The sequence below is a fragment of the Mastigoproctus giganteus genome, chromosome 13, assembly GCF_048544385.1.
Source record: "Mastigoproctus giganteus isolate SK-2022 chromosome 13, ASM4854438v1, whole genome shotgun sequence".
NCBI classification, from domain to species: domain Eukaryota; kingdom Metazoa; phylum Arthropoda; class Arachnida; order Uropygi; family Thelyphonidae; genus Mastigoproctus; species Mastigoproctus giganteus.
The window spans coordinates 13,713,090-13,726,015 of NC_143587.1; the positions used below are offsets into that span (position 1 = coordinate 13,713,090).

The 12,926-nt window shown below is 36.7% G+C and overlaps 1 protein-coding gene across 2 annotated transcripts in view; it reads right to left on the bottom strand.

The window, feature by feature from the left end:
• The window catches only part of LOC150075774 (neurobeachin-like protein 1), a 693,585-nt gene that overhangs the window by 537,708 nt on the left and 142,951 nt on the right, over positions 1–12,926 (bottom strand). For both annotated transcript variants that reach the window (XM_090387670.1, XM_090387669.1), the window contains exons 11-12: positions 10,687–10,770; positions 2,005–2,103 (exon numbers count right to left, since the gene is read on the bottom strand). In XM_090387670.1, the coding sequence (XP_090243796.1) occupies positions 2,005–2,103; positions 10,687–10,770 (183 nt within the window). The remainder of the gene's footprint in view (positions 1–2,004; positions 2,104–10,686; positions 10,771–12,926) is intronic.

Sequence of the window (12,926 nt, forward strand, 5' to 3'; positions counted from 1 at the left end):
TTATGAAGTAGGTTTATGACCTCCCTATCTCTACAAATATTTCATAAAAGGACACAGGCCTTCCTTACCAACTGTCTACACTACTCAGAGAACTTCGTGTCTGCCTGAATTATAACCCCAAATCCCTTTCTTCTTCTTCTGTTTTTATTCAACACCTCACCAATAAGTTATTTTGTGGTTGCTGTTTCCCAAGTGTAAAACCTTACATTTTGCAGCCTTAAAACACAGCTGCCACTTTTCTGACAACCATAGAAGCCTATATAAGTGGTCCTGAAGAACTGCTTTCCACTGATCACTAATTACTACACCGATCTTGACATCACTGCATTTTTGACACCACACCCTCTATCCCTTCATCAATGCCATTTAAGAAAATCAAAAATAACAAAAATCGGGAAACTCCACTTCTTTCATTAGCCCAAGCTGAGGAGTAATCATTAATCACAACCCTATGTCTCCTACACTGAGAGACATCTAAGGTTTTTCCTGTGATTCCAACATGTTCCAGCTGATACAGAAACCTCATATGGTAACAAGTCAAATGCATTGCTGAAATCCAAGTAAACAATGTTGAAATTATTTCACACATCCAGCTTATGAGTGATTTTGTCAAAACAGATAACCAAGTTGGTTAAACGTGATTTTCCCTTTATGAAATCATGCTGTTTCCTTCAGAATTCCATTTTTATATATATGATCCTGCAATCCCTCTTGTCCATTAATTTCCACGATTTTTGATCACTACAGTCAGTAGTTATCCACTTCAATTTCAGAATCACCTCTATGTATTAGTGATAAGGTGGCACTTCTCCAATCCAAGGGAATTTTTCTTGAGTTCAGTGATGCCTCTAATTTATCTTAATGATTGTATACACCCTTTTGCTGCATCCATCAAAATTACTGGGCATATGCCATCAACTTCAGAAGCTTTACTTGTCTTTAGGCTCATAAGCTATTCTAATAAATAATCTTATGAAATTACAACATTGCTAATTTCATGCTTCCCAGCATTGATTACAGTTTCTCCATACCATGAAGGGTGTTTCATCTGTAAATATCAATGCAAAGTACCTGTTCCACTCATTTGCAACATTAGGTGGGTTATCTAAGACTTTCCCACAGCCATTATACGAGAGTCCAATCTGATTCACTCTTTTCGTCTTTATATTCAATTCACACACACACAGCATTCTCTCATATGTGCCTTTATCAGTCTAACCTTTTGTAGTACTGTTACAGATCAACTTGACCTGTTACTGGCTTCAGTATTTCTCATTGCTCTATATTTTTTCCATGGCATCTTTCAAAACCAGTTCATTGAAAAAAAAAATTCACTTGTATAAAAAGCAGAATGAGAAACAGTTTTTAAGCCTATTTTAATTTATGGAGCTGAGAGCTGGGTAAGAAATAATTGATCAAAATCTTGAGTTTTAAGAGAAATAAATAGAAATAATAGATGGAAGAAGATCATATCACAAATAAGAAAAAAAAAAAAAAATCTGGGTCAACTAAAATTGAGTCAAAAGTAAGCAAAGAAAAACTAAGATGAAGTGAGAACATAAAGGATGGGAGAAGGGGAAATTTAGCAAAATAGATATTAAAAAAATAAATAAATAAAATAAAAAAAAAAGAGAGAATAATAATAGGCCTATAAATAGATCAAAAAGAAAGCAGATCAACAGCATCAAATAAGCATTAGAAAATAGCGGGGCTTACTCTGGCTGGGACTAAAGATCTAACAGGAAAAGTGTTGATTGGCTAGTTGGTTGGTTAGGAGAATGGACGGACAGACAGACATGGTAATGATAACAGCATTACACATTTGTGTATGTGACTAATAATACAGAGAAGTGAACATCACATTTAGTGATTTAAATACCGAATTCAATTTTAATTATCAAAGAGTAAAAAAAAGCAACTGAGTAATATAAAAACAGTAATATTTTCTACAGGTAAATTATAAATGTTGCTTGTCATACATGATAAATAAAATAATAAACTTACCAGAAACATGAGGGATTCTAAAAGTTTTTCTGATGGCTGCCCAAGAACATGTAGTATTTGAAATAAATGAGGAAATCCAACAACTGAGGCAAAATGTTTCTGGAAAACAAAAAATAAGATTTTTTGTGAAAAAATAAAAACAGTGCATAAATTCCTTTATGTACTTAGATAAATTTATGCACATAACTATGCATAAATAAACAATTAAAACAAATTCACTAGGAAGCTTAGATTAGGGAAACTGTCATTTTTAAAAACATGAAAATAAAAGCCAAAATTGTCTTATTACAAATTTTATTTTGCGGGTACATTATGTTATCAAGAATGCACTAGATATACATATTCTAATATACATACCCTAGAATAGCTAAATTATTGAGACACCGTGATTCAACAAAAAAATATTAAAAAAAGATGTGTATATTGTAAATATCCCATCACATACAGGAACACAGCTAGTTTGGCATTAGTACTGGCCATATGGTGCAAGGAAACCTCAGGCTTTTGCTGCAGAGAGCCAAAAAAATGAATAAATAAAATAAACTAGCTATGTGAATCCCTCCTCACATAAGTACGTATCTAGCTGACCTTTGAAATTGCCTGCACTATCAGCTTCAATCACCCATGCAGCAACTTATTTCAGTAATTAACAACTTACTAGATAAAAGAAAACTTCCTACAATCCAGTCTAAACCTCTTCCGCCACGATTTGAATTTATGACACCTAATTCTGTTATCATTTATAACCATGAAAATTTCAACCTCACTCATTTTACTATTCCCTCTAAGAACTTAGACCTCGATAAGATCCCCCTTTAGGTTGCCTAGTGGGCTTCAAAGTTAACAAATTCTGAAGGCTACATATTCGAAGTCTTTCCTCATATGAATGTCCATTTGCTAATCTTACAAAATGTGTTACCCATCTTTAGGCCCTTTCAAGAAGCTCAATGTCTTCTTTATGTGTAATCCTCATACTTTTACACAGTAAAATTTCCCAGTATTCCCAGTGTCACGCACATGCACACACCACTACCCCTCAAGTTACAAGTTGACAGAGTAAAAGCAGTGAGATTATACACCAGCTGATCTGGATGCCAAGAATTTGTTCCATTTGATTCAAAAATGGGACTGGGACCTAAATAGTGTTTTAGACTCCCATGTAACAACTTTTAGCTTGAAGTTGAAGTTTCGAAATTTTATTTTTGTGCAAATTAATACTGTCTTAGAAAACCTTAAACATGAGAATTAAATAAATTAATTAATATTTATTGTACATAAAGATACCATACAATATACCCATCATGCTACCAGGGGTCCCACATAAAGAAAACTTAATCATCACAACATGGGTTGTGTTAGAGTATCTAAGAGAAAGAACAGGTGCATGAATACTTGCATGTATACTAATGCTAGGAGCATGGTAAATAAATTTGAAGTAGTGATTAAGGTCAAATGCAGATAGGGATATCAGAGACAGTGTCACTTAGACATAAGGGATGTAGAAATTTGAATATTGGAAGTACAATGTGTACAGAATTGACAGAGAGCATGGTGGGGGTGAGAGATTAGACTTAACATGTTTGCTGCCCTTAAACATATATGCATAAACCAACACTAGGAGTGATGTACTGCAATGCATGTCTGAATTCAAAATGCACCCAAGCACTGTGCATATGTGTGGTCATTCTTAAGCAGTCAACCAACGAGTGCCATAAATGTAAAGGCACATGAAATTAACATCTACTAGAATACTGATTGAATGTTTTGCAATAATGCTTGGCATTTGTATTGCATATAACTATTTATAATGATATAATAGTGACAAGGTATTTTTGATTTTGACAGAATAAAGTACATTGTTTGAAAAATAAGTTATTTTCTGTTGATTTAGTGGCTTCGAAAAGTATAAATGTGTTGTGTCAAAAGTTTTTTTCTTGTTTTGGAAAGATTAATTTGGTTCCCAAGATCAAAAGGGTAAATTGTCAAATTGGTAGCTCGCAGTGTGTGGTAAGTTATTTCCTTTGTAATCTTGTATCTTAAAGATATTAGTTATCCGGAGTGTGAGGGCAAGAAAAGTTTCTTACTATAGGTAAAAGAAATTTTTTTTTGTTTCAGATTTTTTCCTGTAAGGAAGGTAACAGAATTTTTAAATTAAAAAAAAAAAAAAAAAAAATCCTGTGAAACTGGACTGTGTTTTTCGATGTATCTAAATACCTCCGTAAAGATAACTTTTCCTCTCCATAGTACATACCCTGGAGGGCATTGCCTAAAGAACAGCATTGTGTGAAGCTGCATGTTACATTATTTGAAAATGTGAAAAATCGAAATGACAGAGGCTTCTGAAATAAACAGCTCAGAAATGACATGGTTAAAATAAAAGTATACATGCACAGGATTAAGACCTATTGTGCCACCAAGCATGAGACACTATAAAAGCTACAAAGCAACACTATATCCTGCCATGTCTCTTTCATTGTTTTGCTGTTGCGAAGGACACTGATAGTGACAATCAAGCTGTCAATAGTGGTTCATGTCAATAATAAAAAAAAAATGTAAGTCAATTTCCCTGCATTGCATATTAGCATTAGTTCTAGCCAAGCTCCGGGGTTTAATCTGAATTTAGATAGCGATTTTGAAAGTTAATACTTAGTGTCCGTAGATTTTATTTTCCTAACTTGCCGCCATTGTTATACGATACGGAATACCATAAGGTTTAATGTAAAACTAGATAGCGATATACATTGCAGTGTATTAAAAATAAGTTAGATTAGTATAGCATTATCAATAAAATTTATTAATCTTATTAAATTTCATTGTTAATTAAATTATACTTAATCGGAATCATGACCCAGACTAGAGCAGCAAAGCAGTGTTCACAGAATAGCCAGAGTGCTGTGGCTCGCGGGAGAACTGAAAGGGGCGATTCTCCCATGCATCACAGTCTAAAACAATGCACGAAATGTGAAATATTTGCAGACCTGTCTAGAACAAAACATGATCTAGCCAAGGAGGAGGTCTTTGTGTGTGCTAGGTGCAGAGACTGTGAAGAAATTAGGCGCCAACTGAGCGTTCTGATGGGCGTCTATGAAAGTTTGAGGTGTAGGGTAAATTCCCATGAAGAAATTAATATGAGGGGCCCATCAAGTTCTCAGTTGCCCAACTCAATGCCAGAGCTCATTCCTGTACATGAGGCAACACAGCGGCAATCTCCAAGGCAGAATGCGCTGGTCCCACAGTAACTAGTTATTGTCGGTGACTCTATCGTTGGGGAGATGGGGAATATAGTATGCAAAAAGGATAGGTGGAACAGAACCAGGGTATGTTTGCCTGCAGGGACAACAAAAGTTGATGATGTTGTAGAGCAGATATCATCTTTTAAGGGCATAAAAGATGATATTGTTGTACACGTTGGCACTAATGAACTCAAGAGTAAGAGATCTGCAGATTTACATAACAAGTACAGGTCAGTGCTGAAAAAAAGTTGCAAGTTAGGGTTAAATTTGAAAGTGTCTGCAATTCTGCCCAGACACGATAGGAGGGAGTATATTATGAGAACCTTGTCAATCAATTCAGCCCTGGAGAGATTGTGCAAGGCTAAAGGGGTAGAATTTTTTTCAGCATGGTCTGTGCTTGCTAGCAAGAGAGACTGCTTCTACAGGGATGGGATACACTTAAACAGAAAGGGTGCAAGAATATTTGCTGATGCTATCAAGGCAGTGTTAGGTGGGTCAGAAAACTGCTAGTTTGGGGGATTCACAGACTAAAAGATTAATGCAGGCAGAAGCTAAAGTGATTCTTGCAGTGCTTCTATTGTACGGAGCAGCAGCCTAGAGAGCAAGTTGCTGGAGATTTCAAGAGCTGCTGGGAGTCATCTTGGAACAAGTAAATACATGGGCTGTGTTAGGTATACATGCACTTCTTCTTACTAAGAGTAAGAAGAAGTGCATGTATACTTGCATGTACACCAATGCTAGAAGTATAGTAAATAAAATTGATGAATTTGAAGTGCTGGTCAAGACATCAAAGGCAGATATTGTTGGGATATCAGAGACACAGTATCACAAAGATACAAGCAGTGCAGAATTCGAATTTGGGGAGTACAATGTGTACAGAAAGAACAGACAGGGTAGGAAGGGAGGAGGGGTTATGCAGTTAGTTAAGAAAAACAAAATCTAAGGAAGTGCATCCAGTTGACATGGGTGGACAGTGCAATGCTGAGCCTGTTTGGTGTGACATAAACACAGGGAAGTGGAAAATGAAAGTAGTAGTATGTTATAGGCCTAATGACACTAATGAGTACAATGAACAGTTGTGCAGAGAAATAGAATGGGCCAGTAAATCAGAATGTCTTGTAATGGAGGATTTTAACTTTCCAGATATTTACTGGAAATTGTGGGTGGTCACTTGCATACTATCAAGACTTTTGTAGATTTATTGGAGGATTGTTTTCTACAGCAACATGTTTGAGGGGCAAGAAGAGGGAGTAATATCCTTGATCTGATTATCAGCAGTGATGATGCATGCATTAGGAATTTGCAGATAAAGGAACAACTAGATGACAGTGATCACCGTGTACTGATGTGGGATTTACTTAAAGATGTAACTACGATCACGGGTAAAGGGAAAGGTTTTTGTTTTCGTAAAGGTGACTACAGAAGAAGCAGACAGTTTTTAAATTCTGTACAGTGGGATCAACTGATGATGTTACCAGTGGTGAATTCTAAATGGGAAGCCCTCAGGGACTTAATCTTGGAGGCTACTAGGCTTTTTATACCAAAGAAATACTGTTCAAGGTTCAGGCCAAAATGGATGTCGGATGAATTAATGAGGCTAGTGACGGAAGAAAAATGCATGGGATGAATGTAAATTATCAGACGACACAGAAGCCTATCACAAGTATAAGCTAGTCAGTAATCAAGTTACAAAGGAGGTAAGGCAGGCGAAAGCATATTACGAGAAATCTTTGGCAAAAGACACAAAGAAAAAGAGCAAAGAGTTCTGTACTTATGTAAACTCTAGAAGGAAGGGGGGTATGAATCAGATTGGTCCACTTAACATACATGGTTCAACTCTGATGATCCTGCTCAAGCAGCTGATAAAGTGAATGAGTATTCTGCATCTACATCACACATGAAGAGTTATTCAAGGAAGGGAATGCCAGAAGTTTATCAAACTCTAACAGGGAACTAAGTGATTTTGTGATTACTGAGAGCAAAGTGGAGGAGAAATTGTTTTAGTTAAACATAAAAAAGGCACCTGGGGCAGATGGAATCTATCCTTTTATAATGGAGTAGGCAGCAAGGGAAGTAAGAAAACCCTTAGCCATAATTATGAGAGCATCCTTAGAGCCAGGGGAGATCCCCATGGACTGGAGATGTGCAAATGTATCCCCAATTCACAAAGGGAGTTCAAAGAGTGACACAAGTAATTACAGACCTGTTAGTTTAACTTCTGTTCTGGGGAAAATAATGGAGTCAGTGGTTAAAGAAGTGATACAGGATCACCTAGACAAGACAGCAGCAATAGTTCAGACACATCGTGGGTTTGTTAAGGGGAAGTCGTGTCTGACCAATTTGATTGGAGACTATGATGTGGTCACAAAGGAACTAGAAGCTAAAAATAATTTTGATATATATATATTTGGATTTCAGGAAAGTGTTTGATACTGTTGCACATGGAAGACTGCTGTACAAATTGGAGCAGTATGGCATTAAGGGCACGTTTCTGCAATGGATAAAGGGATGGCTGGGTGGCAGACGGCAGAGAGTGGTAATAATTGGACACTGCTCTACATGGACTAATGTTATTAGTGGAATCCTCCAGGATTCGGTGCTGGGCCCATTGTTGTTTTGTGTATTTATCAATGATATCGATGAAGGTATATCAGGCTTAATGTCCAAGTTTGCAGATGATAGAAAGGTTGACATAGTTGTTAATAACACTAAAGACAGTATGCTACTGCAACAGGATCTAGAAAAATTAGGCAGATGGGCTGAGAAGTGGCAACTGAAGTTTAACATTGACAAATGCAAAGTACTGCAAATAGGTAGCAGTAACCCAAGAGAAATGTACCAACTCTGTGGTATTATACTCAGGGAGGTGGAGAATGAAAAAGACCTGGAAGTAATTGTGCAGTCAGATATGAAATTCTCTAAGCAATGCAGACAAGCTGCCAGAGTGGGTCATGGAGTTTTGTCAATGATATATATGAATTTTGCTAGCCAAGACAAAGAGGTGATTATCCCTTTGTTTAAGGCAATGGTCAGGCCACACCTTGAGTACTGTATACAGGTCTGGAGGCCTTATTTTAGGAAGGATGTAGAGTTGCTAGAACGAGTACAGAGAAGGACAACAAGATTGGTGAGAGGAACAAAGGGGTGCGCTTATGAAGAAATTAAGTTCTGCAAGTTGCAGCATCTGGAGACTAGGTGATCTAATTGAGGTGTATAAGGCTTTGAATGGTTTGAGCAGGCTCAATGCTGACGGGATACTTCCACTTGCTCAGACTAAGAACCTGAGCCTACCGGGGTTAGCCGGGTGGGTAAAGCGCCTGCCTGGCAACCCAAAGGTCGCAGGTTCGAATCCCGCCTCGGGCTTGGATCGAAGTACTGCAGCAAAAAACCTTGGGAGGTGCACTATGGCCACAGAAGCCAATGCGCCAATAACTAAAAAAAAAAAAAAAAAAAAAAGAATCTGAGGGGGCATAGATTCAAATTGAAGAAAGACAGTTGTAGAATAGATGTGCAGAAGTTTGCCTTTGGTCAATGGGTAGTTGATTGCTGGAAGAGACTTCCATCTGTTGTTGTGGAATTGATAGCTTAAATAAATTTAAGGCTGAACTAGACAAATATTTGCAATGACCGGATGGGTGAAATGGGAAGGGGTTTTTTTTTTTTTTTTTGGCTGATGCTGTATAAGCTTGCTTTCTTGCATCATATGCCTCAACTAATGCTAATGCTAATTTGTTTATAAACTTGGAGCACAGTTTTATTTCTTCTTTGCTTATGCTGATGTTATTTATGTACATGAATAAACTGCTTATAAAATTTTAAGATTTGTTCTGATTTACAGCACAGCACAAAAGTAAGCGTTTGCTTCTAGCGAATTCAAAACTTTTAATTTTTAACTATTATGTGTGATCAGAATGTTGATTTTTTTAAATATTCCTTCCGAAAATTACAGCACAGCACAGTTCCATTCACATTTAGGTGGCACTGAATGTGTTAAGAAGTATATTACATCTAAGGCAGTGCATCCAGTCAACATATGTATCCAGTGCCACGTTGAGTCAGTTTGATGTGACATAAGCATTAGGAAAACAAAAATGAGAGTAGGAGTGTATTATAGGCCTAATGACCATGATAAGTATAACAAACAACTATATGGAGAAAGAGTGAGCCAGTAAATCAGAATGTCTTATAAGGTGATTTAAACTTCCCAGATATTGGCTAAAACTTGTGTGGTCACTCACACACTAGCAAGACTGATGTGGATTTAATGGATGACAGTTTTCTACAGCAGAATGTTAGAAAATCAATAACAGGAAGCAGCACTCTTGATACGATTATCAGCAGCAATTCTTCATGCATTAAGAATCTGCAGGTAAAAGACCCACCTGATGGTATCGATCAGAGTGTACTGATATGGGATTTATTTAAAGACATAACTACTGTCGAGGGTAAAGGGAAGGTCTTTTGCTTTCATAAGGGACTACAATGCTCTCAGTTTTTAAATTCTATGCAGTGGAACCAACTGACAAAGTTACCAAGACCAAATTCTAAATGGGAAGCATTCAAGGAAGTAGTCATAGAAGTTACGAGGCTATAGTGGGAGTGCAATAGCATATGCTCTTTGAGTAGAGCACAGTTCAAGCCCCTAACTGCTAAATACAGTCAATCTGCCACCCAACACTGGACCAGCGTGGCAGTTAATGGACCCAAGGATGCTGCTTCCATCCTGCAGTGGACTGACAATAGCTGCAGATTTATTTATTTATTTATTTATATATATGAACAAATATACATCATATGTAGACCAAAATAGCTATTAGTAATCAAGGTAGCTCTGGTCTATTACCAATATGGCCTATACACTACAGCCCAATGGCAAATTCAAGGGGTACAGTCTCACTGAGACTAGCAGTTTCCCTAAATCTGCCAACCAACTAGGAATGTGACTCAACCAATTCCCTAGAATTGGTTGAGTCACATTCCTAGAGAGATATCAGTTTTTGTGAGTTGCAAAGTCATTCACACATCCTCAAGATGATGTGTGCATGAGGACTTTGCAACTCACAAAAACTGAGAGGATTTGAGAGGATTGTGTTTTGAGAGGATTTGAGAGGATTGTGTTACGTAAATAATAGCAATATTTTTCTTCTTTCGCAGGTGGCAACAAACAGGAGGCATTATATTTAAATTAAGGGCACTCTAAAAAAAAAAATCTTTTAGCCAAAGAAGTTAACTATTGGAACAAGTTGTTGCAAATAGTTAATGTTGCAATAATAACAAGCTTATATGAATCAGTCTTGAAATATGTTTGCCCCTTTCAATAATAAACAATACACACTGCAACATAGTGAAACTTCTATACAAAACTTAGTGTTTTCCATGATAAAATGTACACATTTTAAAATCTCATACATACTCAATACACAATTTAAAAGAAAATAAGAACTCAAACCTTTGCTCTTGTTCCCCTTGAGAGGTACACTGTTAGGACACAGATAACAGCAGATGCAATGTCTTGCATGCCCAGATCATCAGGCTATTTAAAGAAAGTTATAAATTATTATATTATAAAATAATTACTTTAAATGTAATTAAAAAACTTATATAGAAAAGTTAATGCATTTTGTAATCAAAGTATTCCATTTTATTGCTTAAATTTAGTATTACTGAATTTTTCCTTATTCTTCTTTTCTTTTTTTTTTTTTTTTTTCTTTCTTTCTTTTTGAAAATCATGGATTTTTTTTAGGAAGCAATCTTATTTGACCAATCTGATTGGATATCATGATGTAGTGACAAGGAACTGGATGCAAAAAATAATTTTGATATATACTTGGATTTCAAAGCTTTTGATACTGTTGCACATAAAAGACTACCGTGGCATTAACACTGCTCCAATGCTGCTATGGATAAAGGGATGGTTGGGTGGGAGAAGACAGAGTGGTTATCAATGGACACCACTCTTTGTGGACTAATGTTATTACTGAGTTCACCCCCCAATGGGGTTGAAGGGTTCAGTGTTGGGGGACCATTGCTTTCTGCATTTATTAATGATAGAGGTACATCAGGCTTAATTTCTAAGTTCCCAGATAATACAGTATGCCAGAGTGGTTAATGAGAGTAATCAAGGTATACTACTGCAACAAGATATAGAAAAATTGGGTAGATGGGTTGGGAAATGGCAATTGGAGTGTAACATTGACAAATGTAAGGTACTGCATATGAATAATAGTCCCATATTAATGTACCAACTGTGTGGTATTGCACACAGTGTAGCACCACATTTGAAATGAAAAAGACCTGAGGATAATTGTGCAGTCAGATATAAAGTTCCCTGAGCAGTGTAAATAGGCTGCCAGGATAGCACATGGGGTTTTGTCAATGATATACAGGAATTCTTCCTCTTGAGAGGATTTATCCTGTAAGCATCTATCCTGTAAGCATCCACCTTCAAATTGAAGGTGGATGCTTACAGGATAGATGATCAGAAGTTTGCCTTCTGCCAGTGGGCAGTCATTGTTGGAATGAAGTTAGTTCGAGGATATGACCTGCACATACAAAAAATTTTGAACACCTGGGAACAATAAGTTTTTTGGAAAATTTTGCCATCTTTTTGACAATATAATAAATTGTCTTCAGTAAATAGTTTAATAGTCTTAGTCATGCTCATTAGCATATTTTTAAATTTAGCTAGAGATTTTGTAAGTTACAACTTAATATAGGTAGAACCTTTGTATCAGTGATGTGCAAATATCATATCTCCTACTTCTACTGTATTGTGTTTGTAGGCTCCATTACCACCTCAGGAAAGCACTTCCAGCAACTATAAATGGGCTACATCAACTTAACAACACAGAACAGGAAAAAGAAATATAATGAACCACCTTGTCCAAATCTGGCAGCAGGATTGGAATACCTCAGCTAAGGGAAGAACTATGTACAGATTTATTCTCACTGTATCCATGACCTATCCCTATCCTCTTCCATGGTACTCACCTGGACTCCACCTTACATACCATCTAACTATATATACTTGGATTGCACGAAGGCTTTTGATACTGTTGTATTTAAAACACTGCAGTATAAACTGGAGCAATGTTGCATTAAGGGAAAGTTACTGATATGGATACAGGGAAGGTTAAGTGGAAGAAGACAGAGTGGTTATCAATGGGCACTGTTCTTCTTGGGCTAATATTATCAGTGAAGTTTCCCAGGGTTCAGTGCCGGGTCTTTGTTTTCAGTATTTATTAATGAAGGTATATCAGGCTGTCAAACTTTGCAGATGATACAGAGGTTGACCGGCTGCTTAACGACAGTAATGATGGTATGCTACTGCAATAAGATTTAGAAACATTAGGTCGATTGGGCTGAGGAATAGCATTTGAAGTGTAACATTGACAAATGCAAGGTAAGGTATAGTGGTAGCAGTAATTTCAAAATAATTTATCAACTGTTGGAACTACACCCAGGGTAATAGAAAATGAAAAAGACCTGGTGGTAATTGTGCAGTCATATGAAATTCTCTCAGCAGTGTAGACCTGTTGTCATGACAGCTCATGGGGTTTTGTCAATGATATATTTAACTTTGTTAGTTGGGATAAGGAGGTGATTATTATTTTGTTTAAGGCCATGTGTAGGCTACATGTTGATTATTGTATACAGCTCTGCAGGCCTCACTGTAGGAAGGATGTCGAT